The sequence below is a fragment of the Centropristis striata genome, chromosome 1 (genome assembly GCF_030273125.1).
Source record: "Centropristis striata isolate RG_2023a ecotype Rhode Island chromosome 1, C.striata_1.0, whole genome shotgun sequence".
In the NCBI taxonomy this organism is placed as follows: Eukaryota; Metazoa; Chordata; class Actinopteri; order Perciformes; family Serranidae; genus Centropristis; species Centropristis striata.
Window position 1 is genome coordinate 12,909,834 of NC_081517.1, and position 20,241 is coordinate 12,930,074.

At 39.3% G+C, this 20,241-nt stretch overlaps 1 protein-coding gene across 1 annotated transcript; it reads left to right on the forward strand.

Annotated features, from left to right (window-relative positions):
- Positions 1-1,903: 1,903 nt before the first annotated feature.
- LOC131974379 (E3 ubiquitin-protein ligase pellino homolog 1-like) lies at positions 1,904-20,210 on the forward strand. The gene is made up of 7 exons (XM_059336670.1): positions 1,904-2,135; positions 12,205-12,364; positions 15,678-15,807; positions 16,626-16,727; positions 18,363-18,560; positions 18,637-18,825; positions 19,037-20,210. Exons 2-7 carry the CDS (start codon positions 12,279-12,281, stop codon positions 19,613-19,615), a joined length of 1,284 nt encoding a protein of 427 aa, XP_059192653.1. The 5' UTR covers positions 1,904-2,135; positions 12,205-12,278; the 3' UTR covers positions 19,616-20,210.
- The last annotated feature ends 31 nt before the right edge of the window (positions 20,211-20,241 follow it).

Below are 20,241 nucleotides of genomic sequence, written 5' to 3' on the forward strand. Positions count from 1 at the left end.
TTATTTCTGTTGACTTTTATTTGGTTTTTATTATTATTATTATTTTTTCATTATTTTATATAAATGAAAGCACATAGCAGTATATTAAGTAGTTAAAATGAGCCCTACCTTGACAACAGTGAAACACTGCTTACATAAATGCAGCAATAATAATTATAATAATAATCATATATTTGTAATATATAAAACAATCTGAGTGGGTCCATTCTGCAAAACTAGTACTTTTACTTTTGATACTTTAGGTACATTTTGCTTTAGTACTTTGATTTCAATAAGTTTTGAATTCAGGACTTTTACTTGTAGCGGAGTCATTTCACAGTGCAGTATGAGTACTTCTACTTAAGTTTTGTACTTAAGCTTTTACTACTTCCACCACGGGTTATTTGTGCCTACCAGTGGTGGAAGAAGTATTCAGATCCCTTATTTCAGTAAAAGTAATATATTGTTATGAGGTTTAATAAATAAAAGTGCAGTAAAAAGTGCAATATTTATAATGTTACATAAAATAGAAATATTCAAATAAAATACAAGCACCTCAAAATTGTACTTTAGTACAGTACTTCAAGTCAGAGAGTCAAAGTTTATTTACAGAGCACATTTAAAAACAACCTCAGTTTACCGAAGTGCTCTACAGTTATTAAAATACAATAAAAAATCATACACAAATACAGTAATAAATAAAAACAACGAAAACAATAAAATAATACTAAAACAATAAAACAAAAAAAGAGTAATAAAATCTCAATTTAAAAACAGAAATAGAGTTAAAAAGGAAATAAAAATAAAAATAATAATAATAATAATAATAATAAAAACTTAAATATATCTATTTACTTACATTTCACCACTGTTGCCTATAACACCTGACACTGTACATCAGGGATGGGCAACTTAAATGCTGGAGGAGGGCACAATTTTACATCAGCACTACCACAGGGCCACATATAGGACCATGCACGTAACCCGATATGATGAAACTGCAATTTTAAATATGTTTACGATGCAGTAACTTAACATATTTCCTGCTCAAATGCATGTATAACAGTATAAAGGGGAATACATCCATCCATCCATCCATTCTCGTCCGCTTATCCGGGGCCGGGTCGCGGGGGCAGCAGGCTAAGCAGGGCATTCCAGGCGCCCCTCTCCCCAGCCACAACGTCCAGCTCCTTCTGGGGGACCCCGAGGCGTTCCCAGGCCAGGCGAGAGATATAATCCCTCCACCGTGTTCTGGGTCTTCCCCGGGACCTCCTACCAGTTGGACGTGCCCGGAACACCTCTAACGGGAGGCGCCCGGGAGGCATCCTTACCAGATGCCCAAACCACCTCAACTGGCTCCTTTCGACGCGAAGGAGCAGCGGCTCTACTCCGAGCTCCCTCCGGATGTCTGAGCTCCTCACCCTATCTCTAAAGCTGAGCCCAGCCACCCTACGGAGGAAGCTCATTTCGGCCGCTTGTACCCGCGATCTCATTCTTTCGGTCACTACCCAAAGCTCATGACCATAGGTGAGGGTTGGAACGTAGATGGACCGGTAAATCGAGAGCTTTGCCTTCAGGCTCAGCTCCTTCTTCACCACGACGGTCCGGTACAACGTATAAAGGGGAATACAAAAGGTTTCAAACAAATAAAAAATCATCACTTACTGTGATTTCTTTTTTTTTTCAGTGCAAGAACAGCAGACCAACATTAATTGCAAGAAGTAATTTTGTGCATTTTTACAGTGCACTTTTAAGATTTCATGCTCAAATGCATGTAGTTGTACTGAGGGCCACTTCAAGTGAGGGTGCGGGCCGTATGTGGCCCCCGGGCCTCCAGTTGCCCATCCCTGCTGTGTTTTGGAGCCTTTCGTTTTATTTTGAAATGCTTGCCGGAAGTGAATCCAGTTGACAGGCAGAGGTTGAGGCTGGTTCAGCCTCTGGGTTCAGCTGCTGTCAGTCTGCAGAGACACGGAGCCAAACCTCACTCACTGTTTGTCCAGTTTAACCAGCGCTCTATCGTTAAAAAAGTTGTTACATTTACCGGTAAACACCCAACTACACAAGAAACTTTTCTCCTCTGAAACAGTCAAGACCGTCGGCAACCGGAACGGACACATCCGGGACATGAGAGCGCTTTAAGTCTACCGGTAACTTTGGTAAGTTTGTTGTTTTAAAAGTTGTTAATCTTCTAATTAACCGCACCGACTGACACATATGCTACATGCTAAAGCTAGTTAGCCTGCTCGCTGACTAGTTAGATACTTTGTTTAGTTTTTAACTTCAGCCGACCAAACTTCATCAACGTTAACTGCATTGATTAATAACGTTAAATTACTTTTAACTATATTATCCACCCCTGTTTTAATCCAAACAGCCCTTACTTAAAGATATAAATGACGAATAACCCTAACCAATAACCAATAACTATTTTATACAGTCTATGCGAATAACGCTTTTTTTGCCCAAAATGATCTCATAATGCTGATGTTCTTACGTTAACCTCCTGGACTCCATCTATTCATTGAAAATACACTGATCATGTTTTATTCACATTAATAACTTTATTTATATAACAAACAAGCTAGGAAGCCAGTTGAAAGTGCCATTTATGTTTCTAGACCATTTTTAAAATGTGGATTTTCTTTCTACAAATAAAACAATTTCTATTTTTAATTTACATGCAAATAGACTGTTTTATAGTTTTATTAATTTATTGTTTTTTCTGCTGTTTCTGTGTGTATAAATAGTAAAAACAAAATGGTACTCTTTTTTTACATGGTACATACGTGTTTGTGGAGAGAAAGGAATCATGCATGTGATGTAACGACAGACTGAAAGATGCTAAACACAGACAGAAATTAATGCAGGAAGTTGACAAATTTGAACCAAAATCTCCTGGACTTTGTCTCCTGGTTTAATGTTATGGGTTCATGTTAGTATTGATATTTTTCTACTATTGTATTGAGTAATATATTATAATAACACTTATACACAACACTCCTAAGTGACATATAATGTAATTATTATGCTATATGTTAATTGTTTAATGTAGGAATGGGCAATATGGCCAATATTTTCTATCCAGATATAGTTATTTTCCTTTTCCATAATGATATATATCACGATATAACATGTTTTCTGCTACTTTTACTAAGTAGTCTGCAACCCTGTTTCACAAAAGTTGGGACATTGTCTAAAACAAAAATAACACAGAATGCGATCATTTGCTGACCTTTTGTGGCATGTATTCAGTTATTCAATGTTAGAAAAACAGAGCCTGTAAGGCTATAAATATTGCCGAAATGCAGTTTGATTGCTCCTTTTTTGACATTGCGATATAAATTCTCTAGAAAAATATACACATTAGACATTTTAATGTAAATTGGCAATATATATCATCATATCGCCCAGCCCAAGTGCTTGTTATTATCAGTTTAGACAGTATAATTTTGTATCACGATATATATGCTTTTGTCACAATGCAATTCCACTGAAAGACTATAAATTATCTTATTGAGTGATCGCCCAGCCCTTGTTTAATGTTGTTTTTTGTCTCTTTAAGTGACCTTTATATCCTTAAATTTCTTTACATTTCTTTTAAATGTGTGTGGTGCTGAAATCTAAATTTTAAATCAGCTATTTAACCATTATAGAGTAATTATACATATTATACACTATTTCTTTCAAGTTTGTTTATGGTACTGAATTTTACATTTTATTTTGGCTTTTTAGTATGGGTATCCAAGTATTAAAGAGGATCGAGTATACAAATTTTATTCCACATACATGTACTTTTTGCCACAATATGTGTACTACATATATGTAGTATGTTAAGCGGGGCTCCAGCAGTGGCTGTGGTTGTCACGCCGGTCTGTCCAGCTCCATGCAGCCCAGCTGGCCTCCTTTGTTCCGGCCACACAAACTGATTAGCATGCACCATGGTACCAGAGCATCTGTCCCCACAGACGCTGCTTTTGTTCCCCGTGTAAAACTTGAAAGTTGGCCCTTTTTGTCCAACTGTCCGCTCATATTAAAAGCTTATAGACACGTCAGCCCCTTTTCCACACGCAAATGTTGACCTAAAACCTGGAGAAAGTTTTGGTCTGGGTGGATTAAAGCTGAGAGAGGGCGGAAGTGATGGTCACAGTTCAAGCTGTCCGTCACCTTGGATCAAAAGATGGACAATAAAATCAATATGAATATGTGGTTTCCTGCAGTTTTTGATAGCAGAGCTTGGCCACCATGCCTGTAAAAAAAGCAACCCTCTCCTCTGATAACTTTTATAAAGTAACTTGATAAACTCATATTTTTACAGAAAGATCCACTAGAAGTCACTAAATAATAATATTAAACAATCACCCAGCCCTTTTGAGACCTTTATTGATTTTTTTAGGGAGGACAATGCCCTTTGTACAATATCACATAACCTAATAATTAAATGTGACATTTTTAAAAATGTAATTAGAATGATTCGATCATAATATTGATCTTTGGTTAAACCCTTCCAGCACTGCTCTTTTGTGTTTTAATTCAAAGATTGATGAGTAACCTGGCTTTGTTAATCTGGTTAAATGTGTCTTAGTTTATTTCTGTTAAATCATTTGAACTAATCTCTGTTTGCATGGAGCAGTAATGGGCCTTAATCTGTTCTTAATTGAATCATTAGTGCACAATGATGGTATTGTTTCTATGACCTCCCTCCCTCCAACCAAAACACACACAAACACGCACACGCACACACACACACGCACACACACACACACACACACACACATATACACACACACACACACACACACACACACACACACACACACACACTCCGGAGAGGGTTTGATGTGTTTGACAGGTTGCTCACTGACACCTCACAGCCACAGCCTCTATCTGTGTCTGTTGTCATGGTAAACTGGGTTAGTTGTGTGTGTGTGTGTGTGTGTGTGGGCCGGCTGGGGGGTATTTCCTCTTCTGCGCTGGTGTTAAACACACTAGGCTGATGCAGCCGTTTTTCAGTGCACTGGTCTGTGTTTGGAGGAGTCAGTGTGAGATTTATGTGTCAGGAACTGCTGAAAAGCTTTAATCATCACAATGTTGTTATTCAACCCTTTGAACCAAAACCTGCTTAACCTAAAGTAAGCATTTTTACTTTAAAATATCGCCAATTTTTTTTTAGCATTTAGCATAAACAGAACTGTCCTAAAACAGATCATGTGTGTAAATGTAACAAGAGGTAAGCTTAAAATTATGTTTCACTTTAAAACGTTTGCACTCACCAGATCCTGGAAAAAGTGAATAAATTCTGCGACCCTCCGCTGAACTATGAAGCCATAAATGACTCTGTTGGGACCAACAGTCATGTGGCAAAAATTCAGTAAAAATCCGGCATAAACCTGGACTGCAGGTTTACACAGAGCACAGGAGAGAGGACAAGAGAGGTCGTTAAAATGAGTTTTTTAGGTTGTAAAATGAAAATAGTTCAATAAAATCTATGTATGTCAATATGAATAGCATGTGAAGTCCCCCCTTTTTAACCCAATATTGGTAGCATTTGTGGGCACTTCCATTTACTTTTTATGATTTTTTTTAATGCACAAAAGACATTTTTGAATTCTCCCTACTGATTGTGCAGTTTCTAGAGGTGCAGGACTTATATATATATATATCTTATATATTGCAGTGAAAAACAAGGCCACAAAAGGTAAAATGTGACAAGTGCAAAAAGAAAAAGAGACTGCTTGTTGGGGTTCAGAGGGTTAAAGTCAACCTAAGTTTGTTAGAAGTTGTGTTTTAAAACCAGAGTGGACACATGGAAAGATCCTGTAGAGATGAGTACTCTGTTCTTTTAGTGATCTGATTGGTCAGTAGTCGTGTATTTATTGTGTGAAGTTAACTGTCTCCGGGGCAGGTTAGTCTCGCAGCTTCCTGTGGGTTCTATCCAGTGACCTGTCCTGGTTAAAAACCAGCTCTGTGATACCGGAAAACCTGAGTTCAGCCCAAAATAGCAGGCTAACCCACTTATCTCCCCTTGTGGTACAGGTCTCAGGTGATGTGAGTGAAACCTGTTGTTTACCTGTTTGTTGCCTGTCTGGATAAATAATTCACAGCGTATCAGCATCACTCTGCATCTGCCAGGTGAGCTGTCACAGAAAACAAACTGAAGCGGCTTCTTTTTTGTTTGAACTTTCATGAAAATTGAGCCAGAAGTTTTGTATGTAATCCTGCTGACTTTGATACCATCAAATAGTATGGGCATTTCAAGCAAAAATGTATTCAGTATTCACTCGTAACACAGTTATTCAAGTTTGGGGAAGTAATAAATAAGTGTGACATTTAATATAAAGGTATCTGAAAATAAACTGCCTAGTGCACGTCTGTGCATATGGGGCCTTTAATATTTTGCCTTTAACAAATATTGTGCCTCACTGCGTTTGGGTTATTGCACTAGTCCATATTGCGAATACGATTAATTGTGTGTGCCTACTGGACGATACAGAAGTTAATGATTCTTTAAACAACAAAGTATGCTAACGTTTAATATATCTTGAACGCTGCATGTGAGATTTTTTTATGCCCACAAGTTTACTGTTATGCTGCAAGCGCTCTGTTGCGACCATGATTAGTTTGGAAAGTTTGTAATCCAGGTTTGAACTGCAGTGTTTTTTTTAGTAAACTCTAGCCCCTTCCATAGTGCTGTTTCATGCTCGGACATTTACGCCTCTTTAACGTCTCACCTGCACTATGAACGTGCCACAAGCGGGATGCCGGGATCAAGTGATCCCACTAATGTTCCGCCTCCAGAAGTAGTCACAGAGGCAGAAAAGTGGTGGGACTGTTGGAAGCAGAACCACTATGAACGGGCCATCAGGGCGAATCGGGATATTTGACGTTGCGTGTGACGTCTAACACACACCTCCCACTTGGTCCGACAGTCATCCAATCACTGTTCAGCAGCTGCACAACAACTGTGGCCGCCGTTGCTAACTGTGTACAGTGACCGCCGCTTATTGTAAAACAAATGGCATCTCTAACTGTGAAATGAGTGTCCGGTGCTTGTTGTAAACGAACAGAGATCGCTAACATAACACATGCTGCTGCAGCACATACACACTGTACTGCTACAGCGCTAACTGTGCCACACTGCTGCTGCTCTGTCTCACATCACTATCGTCTGCTCCACCTCGTTCTGCGACGCAAAACTGCACTATGAAAGGGCAGAATATCACGCCATTGTGGGATCACTATGAATGCCTTAAGTTGAAAAGATCTTTCTGGCAATATAGCGGGACATTTGCAGGACCACACGATGAATGAGGCTGGTGTAAAATAAATCCATATTGATAAATCCAACGTTTTCTGTAGCAATTATTCTTGTTTCCGTGTTGAACAGTCATTCGTGACCTATCAAGGTTGTGTCCATATATCGTACAATATCCTTGGTTGTGATAATGTGTGTTTGTTTACATCACAATGTCAGTAACATTTTGCCATAAAAAAAAGTTTTTTTAAGCGCCAAAGAGTTTTTTCAATGTGTCGAAGCAAATAAACAGGTAAAAACATGTAGAGAAATGTTTCTGGTTGCCAAATTAAAGTTCATTGCTCTTTGGAATGGTGTAGTTGCATTGTTATTCTATTGTTTTATCATTTTATCAGTGGCATTTAATGGTCCTAACGGCCTAATTGTCCGAGTGAGCCTGAGATCTATGACTGCTTCTCTGTTATTATTGTTCATATGACAAAAAAATTGAAATGATGTCAAGCTGTACTCGTTGCTATGGTGATGCAGACAAACTGTAAATAAAGAAGTAGGTCTAGTGAAGCGCCTCGACCACATGCAGCTCTGTGTTGTTGATTAGGAACCGTGAGATCTGAGTCACAAGCGAAGGATAAAATCAGCTTTGAGCCGCAACGTGTGATTCACCTCTTTGTCAGACTCGCTACGTCTCCGTCACGAGAGGAAAGACCCGCACAAAAGAGCGCTTGTTGCCGAGGAGTGAAGTCACTTTAGAAGTCGTCCTCTTTATCTGGTGTCCAGTTGCGGGCGGTGAATGGGTCTCTGTCCTCCTGCAGTTCACTGGCTGTATTCATGACCGCTGAAATAAGCTGATGGAGAGTTGTTGAGGCCGTCTTTTCATGATACGTGGATCTATATATGTCATTCACCCACTGAACCCACCAGATTTCTAACAGGGCTGCAGGGTTTCCCTTCAGGAAATGGGTTAGAGGAGGTGGGACACATCAGAAACACTGTGGTACATTTTAGCCACTGGTTGTTTTGCAGATAAAAATAACTCCATGCTCAATCTAGGGCTGCAAATGTTCTTGATTGAGCGACTGACCCAGTTTCCAAATCTAAGAGCTGTCTTTAAATGTCTTATTTTGTCATTCAGAAACCCAAATATATTCAGTTTAATTTGATGCACAACAGAGAAAAATGGGAAATCCTCATATTTGAGAGGCTAAAAACATATTTTTTGCTATAAAAGTGACTGTAACGATGAATACATTATCAACATATCAAAATATCTATATCTATTATTGATGCAGTCAATGATTCAACATGAATGCAAAGAGGTTAAAATACACGTCGTCCAGCTAATCTTCATGTAGTTCTCAACTAATTTCAGCTTAATTGTCAGCATGAAAAGTTTGTATGATTTCCTAAAATGTAATAATTAGTCTGGTTGAGGAGTCGTTTGCCTCAATTTATTCCAACTTGTAAAACTCAGAAGGTTGCTCTGACGTCTGCAGATGTCTTGTTTTGTTCAGTTTACTGTCATATTACATAATCAAGATGAGAAGTTTGGAAATTCTTACAATTGTGAACCTGGAACCAGGAAATGTTGCCGTTTTTATGAGAAAACTATTTCTCTGTATTAATAATGATGTATCAATTAATCCTTTCAGCTCTAAATAAAAAATCCAATGTGATCCGCCAGTCATTAGGAGAGCTGATCATGCATTAGTTTAGGGGTTGGTGGTGGTTCACTCTGTGGCTTCACCGGGCTGCAGGACATTGAACCTCACAATCACAGTCACATTAAGCTCCTTTGATTAAAAAGCGCCATATAAATTCAGTTTATTTACAGCTGATGCACCTTGTCTGTGTTCACTTTAACTACTGATCTAAACAATCATCTCGCTCATTAAAGCTGCACTCCTCCTCAGACTTCCAGCTGAGGCCGAGACGTTTGGCTCGAGACGTCACTTCAAAGTCCTTTAATAAGGAAACTATAAGGTTTGCAGATTTTCCAAAATCAATAATGATAAATCCAACACTGAGTATCTTCTGTCCAATTTTCCGTGTTGAAAACAAAACAGTCCTCGATGTTGTTCGCCATCCACAACACATCAATACCAAAGAAGCTTTCCGGTTGAGTCGGTCAACCAATCAGACGCTAGAGCTGGGGGAAAAATTGATACAGTGTTGTGTTGCGATATTTGTTGCGTGGTAATATATTAATTCATGGCCTGCCAAGTATCGATATTTAGCATGCTCACTTAAGGAATATACTGGTATCATATAAACTACAAGATGTAGGAATCTATAGGCTCCATGTGTCTCAGGATATCGTGTCGGGGAGTTGTTGGAATAACGCTGTAAAGTTCGGCTTTTTTTGTGTTTCATTTAAAAAAACTTGAGAGCAGTGAAGCTTGTTGTTTGTGAAAGTTTGATAAAATGCTGCAGTTGTAGTCGTCCATACATGTTTGATATCAGTTCAGTTCAGTTTGACTGAATACTTTGTTGGTCAGTCTGTGGGTTTGACTCTCATTGTGGAGAAATAAAAAGACTGAAGTGAGATGAATACACTGAGAATTTTCTCTGATTGGACAAAACAATTCTTGACCAAATTTTATTTGTGGACACAAAATGCAGTTAAACAGTTAAATCTCAATATATTGTGTCTCAATATATTGTATCGCAATATTCACCATATCGCAAAATGCTTAACATCACAATTATATCTTATTGTGATTCAAGAAGCGGGATAAAATTGTGTCGTGGGACCTCCTCTACCAGATCCTGTGTTCCTGACCTGTCGACCTAACTTTCAGCCAATCTATATTATTAGGACAGCACCAATTGCTATATGGTATAAATGCTCAGAAGTCTTGAGTGTTTTATTTTAATACCGTCTAGGCTTCAGAACACACACTTCTTACACTCAAAACACACGTGTAGGAAACGTCATGGCCTAAAAACGCTGGTAGACGTTACTTACGTTGTTTACATTATAACAGTCTGTCAGACCATCCTGGTGGTTCAGCATGAATCTAGTCTGTGTGCAGAAATGTATGTTACACATTTTAATGTGATGGTGATGTAATATGTATAAATGTCACAGCGGCGTGTTTTCACCTTCTATTAAAGCAACTCTGAGGCACCAAAATGTATTTGTTGATATATTCAGCAGCTCGTGGTAACGCAGGATTTAGATTGTCATCGTGTCACATCCTAACTGCTCCTTGATGCTGATTATAGTTTCCTGTCATTGGTTCTTGTGATTTTATCTCGAGTGTTAAAAGAAAAAACTTGAGTCTGAGTCAGGCTTGTAGCTGTGTCACTGTGACCTTTATTTATCTTATTTTCTATTTATCCCATAAACACATTCTAAATGTAAATTAAAAAGTTTGATTGTGTGTTATAGAAAAAGATCTTGCTTGGTTAATATGCTAAAAAATGTCAACTTATATATGAACTTTATAATAAATGTTACGTAGAGCGGTCTGGAAAGATCATAATCATAAACTCAAAATGTCAGCGAGAGTTTCACACTGTAGCTCATCAGAGTCATATCAGAGGCCAACATCTGTAAACTCCTGATTTCAACCATAAAAAAGGCCAAACATTTAACTGAACCTCCTTCATTCTCTCCATCACATTTAATGAAATATTAACTGAACATGTAGCGGATCCATTAAATCTGATTCAATGGAGAGTATTATGGTTCTTAATTGTATTTTAAGACTATAGTCGTTCTATTTGCATTTTGTTGGACAATATTTTGTTTAGAAATAATTGCAGTTAAAATGTACCAAAAAGTGTCTCGGCACAGTTTTATCTCTTCATTCGACAGGTCTGAAAATAGTCAGGGGGGAACCCTGCTGACCGATATGAGATTTATGAAGCTGATACCAATCCCAAATTTTTAATCCAGAATAAAAAATACACAATTTAATTTGGCTTTTTTTCTAATTACTCAGAAACATGTAGAGCAGTGAAGCTTGTTGTTTTTGAAAGTTTGATAAAATGCTGCAGTTGTTGTCGTCCATACATGTTTGATATCAGTTCAGTTCAGTTTGACTGAATACTTTGTTGGTCAGTCTGTGGGTTTGACTCTCATTGTGGAGAAATAAAAAGACTGAAGTGAGATTAATACACTGAGAATTTTCTCTGATTTGACAAAACAATTCTTGACTGAATTTAATTTTGTGGACACAAAATGCAGTTAGACAGTTAAATCGCAACATATTGTTTCGCAATACTCACCATATCACAAAATGCTTAAAATCTCAATAATATCGTATCGTGAAACAAGTATCAGGGTAAAATCGTATCGTGGGGCGCTGATTCACACCTCTAATTACAGTATACCTTTTAACACTCATCCTGTTATCTGCCGATAGTTTATCAGCCTGGTTCTGCAGTGAAGTGGTGCTTCACAGATAATGAGCTGCGGTGTTTAAATTCGATTCGATATGTGGTTTTAGCAGTTGAAAAATATTTTGGTTGTCTAATTTACAGGTATATTACAATTGTATGAACCTCTAATGTGAAAGATCAGAATATAGTCTTTTAAACAAACCTGAAACTATTTTTTAAATTTCTAAAATCACATCCGTGCCTAATTTGTCCTCCCAACCGCTTCGTGAAGCTTGTACGTTTACGGTGACGTCGCGTCCTCTTCGGTCTTTTGACATCAGAATGACTCTCGGCTTGTTTTATTTTGTGGCACAAAGGATTATAACATGGGTTCCAGTGTGCTGCTCAGTGAGTCACCCCGTCACGGACGCACACCTAACAACCCGCTCAGTGTGGCGCAGTGAATCCACACATTGTCCTCCTCTGTTGCCCCCAGCACAAAGACAGTGTGGGTGTATTGTAGCAGTGAATGGTGTTGTGTTGAGGCCTTTGTGTGTGTTTGTATGAGGCTTTTTTAAATTTTAGATTTAAAGTGACGCAAAAGTCAATCAAATTAGTGATGATGAACTTGTTCTTTGTGTGTGCAGGTCACTGATGGAGACGCTCTGAGGGTGACAGCAGGAAGAAGACCTCCCCCGTCTCCCCCCTGAAGGCTTCACAGATGTTTTCGCTCGGTCAGGAAAACATCTCCACCTCCCCTGCTTCCACCAAAGGCCCGGTCAAATATGGAGAGCTCATTGTGCTCGGGTAAGAACTTCACTTAGGAGCTCTTAACGGCTGTGGTCAAAACTTCTAAATCATCAAGATTTTAAAGGTTTAAACGCTTTAGATCCTCACATGTATGTGCACTTTACATTACTGTATGTATATCTAATGTGCACTTTCTGAACAATGACATCTGGTTTTAGATCAGGTACCTACTTTTCATTGCAGTGTATCAACATTATGATGCCATAAATCATTAAAAAAAAGATACATCTTTTTGCCAGAAGTATTTTTCAAAAATACTTTAGCAAAAAAAATCTGTATTGCCAAGTGCCTGCAAATGTCCTAAATGTTGTATAAAAAAAAAACAGACAAAATTACCATAAAAGTCACAAAATAACCCCAAAAAATGTAAAACTATAATTAAGACACAGAATTACCCCCCCCCCCCCCCCCCCCCCCCCCCCCAAAAAAAAAAAGATGTAAAATGACCCACAAAATTCACAAATTAAAAAAATATAAAAACAAAACAAAAACAAAGGTATACATTTTTTTTAAAAGACAAAATTACCCCCCCAAAAAGATGTAAAATGACAAAAAAAAAATCTCATAATGATTTTTCCGTCCTCTCCTCTCTGCTCTGTGTAAACAGCCTCTCCTGTCCTCTCCTCTCTGCCCTGTGTAAACAGCCTCTCCTGTACTCTCAATTACAAAAGAAAATACATAAAATGACAAAAAAAAGACACAAAATGACGTAAAATTACCAAAACAAGAAGTAAAATTACAAAACTTTCAAAAATTACCAAGAAAAAAAGATAGATAGATACAAAAAAGTCCACATATTGTAAATGTTTTCATTAGATAATATCAGACATTAAATGTGAGGATGACAATGAACTCCTTTGGTGCAGATAAGAATGTGTACAGTTTCAAGCTCTTCCAGAGAAATAAGGTTAAACAGCACTACATTTGAGTCCAGCGGGCCTTGCAGCCTTTTCATATGCAGTATGAAAATTGTTTAGGAGCAGCCAAACTCCACTTAAACCCAGTGAAATGTTTGGAGAAACTCCACCACAGTGAAGAATGCAGCTGGCTTCCTGCCTGAAGGCCGTTCACTGTGGACATGAGAGCTCCTGTGGTTCAGGGAGGTCGAGAGACGTCAGGAGAACTGTGGCTGCTGTGGCTTCAGACCTTTTGTTTGCTTTCGTATCACAGCATCCACATGTGGAGCTAAACAGTCTGGGAGAGCCCGTAACCGCTAATTACACCGGTCATAAGGTTTAATTTTAAAGAGCTGTGTAGTTTGTGAAAACAAAGGCTGTGTAGTTGAGCCACAGTGGAGTTGGGGTGGTCTGAGTTTGTCTAAGAAAAGGAGGTGGCGGTCACTTTATCTGAAACGCAGGAAGTTTGCATTATCCAGGGAAAGAATGGCTCCACTTTTAACCCAACTCAAATGTTTACTTGCCCTGCGTCTGGCAGCCGTCTGGCTCTGAAGATAACCTCCAGCTAAACTGACTTTTAATTAAAGCCACAGCAACATTTAGCTTTGTTCCTTTTAGATTCACAACAGCTCAGGACAAGAATAATGTTCTGCAGATGAATGTAGTTTAACAGGCATCCTAATGGACAAACAATGGAGGTGTGAATCAGCAAATCAACCGATACTTGAGTCACGATACAATATTATTGCAATTTTGGTGGTGATACGATAGCAATACAATATATTGTGATTTAACTGTTTAACTGCATTTTGTGTCCACAAATTTAAATTCAACCAAGAATTGTTTTGTCCAATCAGAGAAAATTCTCAGTGTATTCATCTCACTTCAGTCTTTTTATTTCTCCACAATGAGAGTCAAACCCACAGACTGACCAACAAAGTATTCAGTCAAACTGAACTGAACTGATATCAAACATGTATGGACGACAACAACTGCAGCATTTTATCAAACTTTCAAAAACAACAAGCTTCACTGCTCTGTGTTATTTTGAATGAAGCATAAAGAAGTCTAACTTTGCAGCTTTATTTAAACAACTTCCCGACACAATATCCTGACGCACATATAGATTCCTACATCTTCTAGTTTCAGATGATACCAGGATCTCGAGTATATTCATAAAAGGGAGCCCTCTACAGCCTCCAGAGAAAACAAAAACGGTGAAAATACTGACGCTAAATAAACGCTAGATATCGGTACTTGGCAGCCATGGATCGATATAACGCAAAATATCGCGAGACTATGCTGTATTGATTTTTCCCACCTCTAATAAATGGTAACCCACACTATCACAGCATCCTGCTTTAAATGTGGGCTGAGACCCTTGTTGCTCTGCAGCTTTCTCTCCCACACACAGAACTTCCTGTCTCCAGTCACAGAAACATTTGGGAAATAGGTTTTTGTCTTCTTCTCTGCATGAGGTCGGTCGTTCCAGGACGTCTCTAGCTGAGCAAAGCATAAAGACTAGAAGCAGGGGGAAACTGCTAGCCTAGTTTGATTAACATCAGAAAATATACACCTTCTACCAGCTTCAAAACTGTCTGATTTACATTTATGTTGTTTATTGAACAGATGTAGAAATATAAATATAATCCATATAATGCATGCAATAAACATGGTATTTATGTTTTATGAAAAATGATTTTATAGCTGCTGGACCCCCAAGACAAGATTTGTCTCCTGTGGGTGTTCAGCTTTCATGGAAATATGAATAAAGGCAATGTGCAACTTTTTCATGTTGGGGTCATTCTGGGAAAAGTCATTGGATTTCAAATTGAAAAAAGATCATTAAGGGGGTTTCCTCTGCTGTTAAACATAGTGGCGGCTCATTTTTGACCCCTAAAATAACACCAGGGTTAAGACTTGACTTGAAGATTTCATAGTCAAAACTTGTCCCACCTCTGGTAGATGGTGTTTATTGTTTGGGAGGAGCATTACTCAGCTTAAACCCGGTTAAATGTTTGGAGAAACTGCACCACAGTGAAGAATGCAGCTGGCTTCCTGACTGAAGGCCGTTCAGCCTGTGGTTCAGGGAGGTCGAGAGACGTCAGGAGAGCTGTGGCCGCTGCGCCTTCAGACCTTTTGTTTGCTTTTGTATTATTGTGTCCAAAACTGAATGAAGCCGTCTGCGACCCCAGACTGTCACCCTGCACGGCTCAAAGCAGTTTTTTCTGCATGCATTCACTGCTGTATCGGTCTCTACTTCTACTACACCATTTAGTACTTCAACTTTCTCTAGAAAAGATTTAATGATTTGAGGATATCATCATTGTGTTATAATGTAATTGAAGCTCACTTTCTCTTTAATTTTCTCCAAATCCGTTGCAGTAAAATAACTCTGTAACTTGTCCACTCAGGTGTAATGGCTCTCTGCCCAACGGTGACAAGGGGAGGCGGAAGAGTCGCTTCGCTCTGTGCCGCAGGAACAAGGCCAACGGAGTGAAGCCCAGCACCGTCCACTCATCCTGCACGCCTCAGGCTGCCAAGGTGAGAGCTCGACACACAGCAGAGACAGACATGCAGCAGGGAGGGGAATGTTTAAAATGTTCTGTCAGCAAAGAACGCAGAAAGGCTCTTGTGTAGAACTTAAAAATGTGGTTGTGTGTGGCATGAAAACACTTAGCCAGGCTCGGTGAGAGGTCTGAAAGGACTTATCTATATTTCTGAATGGTGTTTGATGCTTTTAGGTTGAAAAAAGTCAGTATTTTGTATAAAGGGTTTGTTTCGTACATGGTGGAAAAAAAGGCTATAAACTGGTTCAACCGAAAGATCCCTCTGAGCAACACCAGCAGTCGTTGGTAAAATAAACTGTTAGTTCAGCAGTAAAATGTGTGCAGATTTGAACAGGAACAGGTTTCTGTTTCAGTGTCAAAGTCACAAAAATGACTATAACAAGCTGGAATTAACAGGCAACTTGTTGCTTTTGCAAAGCTCATCTTCAAACTGTTTTATCGACAGATCAGAAAGTGAACACGTGCAGCTGAGTAGAACAGTTAACTAACTTAATATTTGGAGCCCAGATATCATATAATTATGACTTAGTTTCATAATTTTGACTTCTTATCTCATAATTATGACTTTATCTCATAATTTCGACTTTTAATCTCATACTTATGACTTAATATGGGGGGAAAATAAATAATAATAATATTAAATAATATTTTTTATAACTGGCAGAAATGGGTTACAGATGTATTGCATCATTAATAAAAAATGTGCCTTTAACAGACAAACCTGACAGCAGTTGTGTTTTGTCCTTAACCCTGAAACACACTGTAACACTGTGTCTGTCTGTGTTTGTGAAGGCGATCAGCAACAAGGAGCAGCACAGCATCTCGTACACGCTGTCCCGCGCCCACACGGTGGTGGTGGAGTACACACACGACTCCAACACGGACATGTTCCAGGTCTGTAGCCTCCACTCACTCCTCCTCACGTCTCTTTTAATAACTTTCGTTTAGTCTTTCACCTTTGTTGTTAAATTTCCTCACATCTAAGAGAGAAATCTTAAGTTTGTTTGTTTGTGACCACCAAACATGTTTTTAATGTTGCACAATATCAGTTTATTGCTTCATAGAATTTCCTGTAGCTCAAAAAAAAGACTATTTGGAAAAAAAGGAAATCCAAAAAGGAAAAAGGAGAAACCACAATTGCAGAATAACATACAGAAATGAGAATCAACACAGCTGCAAACAAACTGTTGTGATAAAAATTCCAGAAATTATCCATTTTCTAAAAATGTCGTACAGTAATAAATTGCAAAACAGCTGTTTTTTAGTTATAGGTTTTCTCTCAAAGAGCTCAATTTGACTGTAATGCATGTTTCTTGTACTCTCATCCCCATTTATTTACTTTGACAACGGACATGAAACACACTAATATAAAAACCTCTGCAGGTATCAACATGTGCAGCCTTTAAATACACTAAACTTACTTTTCTACTTTCAATCAAAACAACAACAGAGGGGGGGGGGGGGGGGGGGACTTCAATATACTGACTTCATGTTATGAAGTCAGTATCTTGTGGTTAGGATTCTGCTGAACTCTGCACAGAAAAACAGAACAAAAAATAGACCTGCTAATTAAAACCAGTAAAAATACTGAGTATATAGTAATAGTAATAACAATAAACTGTATTTAAAAGTGCTTTTCAAGCAGCAAATAAAACAGACAAGCCACAAAATATGCAGGTGTTAACAGAAGAGTTTTGTATATAAAGCCAATACAGTGAAGAAAACATAATTTCAAGGAAATAAAAGAGAGTTTAAGGAGGTTAAAACTGTGAAAAGGCTCTTCAATAAAAGTCTGTTTTAAGAAAGGACTTAAAGGAGATCACTGATATCCTAATATTTCCCGAATAAAGCAGCTTCATTTCATTTCCTTTCCCCCCCTTTTAACTATTATTATTATTATTATTATTATTACTATTATTACTATTATTATTTTTTACTATTATTATTATGATCATTATTTGTAATATTATTATTGCTATTATTATTGTTGCTATTTTTACTTATGCTACTATTATTATTATTATTATTATTATTATTATTATTATTATTTGTATTTGTATTTGTATTATTATTATTAGATGTTAAGAGCTCTTTTGCTTACATGATAAATGATGAAATGACCAATAAAAAGGTAAAAAATAATAATAATAATAATTCAGTGTTTGTGGCTGCTGCTCATGGTTGCTCAGCTTGTGTCTCTAATGTCTATTAAAATATATAGTTAAAAATGAACTTAAAAGATCTGAAAAAATTAAAAAAAATACCTAAAACTGGATAAAAGTCAATTTATGACAACTTCTAACAAACCAACACGACGCTGACAGGAGACCAGATCAAACACACTTGATTAAAACGACACAGCAGTGTAACAGCAGTTTTTGTGACCTACATCTCGTCTCCGTATCATAACGAAAGAGAGAGTTTGGTGAAGTCAGTTTCTTGTGGTTAGGATTCTGCTGAATCATGTCCAGATGTTATGCCTTTAACAGCAGTTTTTGTGACCTGCATCTCGTCTCTGTATCGTCACAGATCGGTCGCTCCACAGAGAGCCCCATCGACTTTGTGGTGACGGACGTGCTGCCCGGCGGTCCGAGCCAGGCCGACGGTCAGACGGTTCAGAGCACCATCTCCCGATTTGCCTGCCGCATCATCTGCCAAAGAAACCCTCCGTACTCGGCGCGGATCTACGCTGCGGGCTTCGACTCCTCCAAGAACATCTTCCTCGGGGTAATCTGCCGGACCTGCAGCAGGACAATGACCCGTCACTCGTGTTCTGAGTAATAAAAGGTGCATTTTTTGACAGGAGAAAGCAGCCAAGTGGAGGATGCAGGACGGTCAGATGGACGGGTTGACCACCAACGGCGTCCTGGTGATGCACCCGCGCCACGGCTTCAACCAGGACTCCAAACCCGGCGTGTGGAGGGAAATGTCCGTCTGCGGAAACGTCTTCACGCTGCGGGAAACCAGATCATGTCAGCAGAGGGGCAAGATGGTGAGAAAAATAATGTCATATTATCATATTAATGTCACAAACTATTCTCTGTTGTGGAGCTTTCTTATGAACAAGATTTTCAGTGTTTCTCTCTTGCAAAGCCACTTTATTGTATGTTTTACATTGACATTGACATGACATTTTAGCCAAGCAGCCAAGAAGTGTTGAAGGAAGTGCCGTTTTATCTTACCTTCTGCCGTCTGTCCTTCAGGTGGACACTGAGTGTAACGAGCTGCGGGATGGGTCTCTCATCGACCTGTGCGGTGCCACGCTGCTGTGGCGGACGGCGGAGGGCTTGGCGCACACGCCCACCGTCAAACACCTGGAGGCGCTGCGGCAGGAGCTGAACGCCGGGCGGCCGCAGTGCCCCGTGGGCTTCAACACGCTGGCCTTCCCCAGCCTGCGCCGCAAGGACGTCCTGGACGAGAAGCAGCCCTGGGCCTACCTGCGCTGCGGCCACGTGCACGGCTACCACGGCTGGGGGGGGCGCCGCAACCCCGAGGTGGAGGCGGAGTGCCAGGAGCGGGAGTGCCCCATGTGTCGGACGCGGGGCCCCTATAAGCCGCTGTGGCTGGGCTGTGAGGCGGGCTTCTACGTGGACGCGGAGCCACCCACCCACGCCTTCGTCCCCTGCGGTCACGTCTGCTCGGAGAAGACGACGGCGTACTGGAGTCAGATCCTGCTGCCGCACGGCACGCACACCTTCCACGCCGCCTGCCCGTTCTGCATCCAGCCGCTGAGTGGCGAATCCCGCCTCATCAGACTCATCTTCCAGAGCCCGCTGGACTAGAAACCAGCCAGACTTCTTATCCTAAGCCTTAACCAACACACGGGTGCTCACAGCTTTGACTTTTTTCATAACTTAATTTTTTATAACTTAATTTAACTTAATTTTGATAGGTATAAAAACATTTATGGGTTGTTTCTTGCTATTTTTTTAAATGATTTTCTTGTTTTTAAAGTGGTGAAAGTTCTTCCCGGGACAAAACTGTGAACCTGTGTGATCTGCCTTTCCCTTTTTATTTATTCTCTTACCTCTTCTTCAGGTGTGTGTTTCATAAATCGACGTAGGATTTAACAGCTGTAATGTCTCACCCGGCCTTAAAGAGCCGTTAACACCAAGGCGTGATCACCAGTTTGGTTTCAGTCGAGTGTTTCAGTGTCTCTCTGTGCTCCAGTTCTTGTTTTTAAGGGAGAAGAAAATTAAATTGTGGTGCAAACTCAAGTTCTTCATGATCTAAAACATATTTCTGTGTTTGATACTTTTCTCTGAAATCAAGTGACCTTCCTCTGTAACGCTGAAAACAGAATTACTGTATTTCATGATCTTAATATGAACTTTGTATCACAACTTAAAAAAAATATATTCCTGGGAAACTTTTTAAGCTGCTGTCTTTTGAATTGAAATACACAAAT

What these genes read in the sequence shown, in the direction of transcription:
- LOC131974379 (XM_059336670.1), top strand. Translation starts at nt 12,279, where the DNA reads ATGTTTTCGCTCGGTCAGGAAAACATCTCCACCTCCCCTGCTTCCACC. An exon ending in GGAGAGCTCATTGTGCTCGG is followed by an intron (nt 12,365 to 15,677) that starts GTAAGAACTTCA and finishes TTGTCCACTCAG; the next exon opens with GTGTAATGGCTCTCTGCCCA. An exon ending in CCAACACGGACATGTTCCAG is followed by an intron (nt 16,728 to 18,362) that starts GTCTGTAGCCTC and finishes GTATCGTCACAG; the next exon opens with ATCGGTCGCTCCACAGAGAG.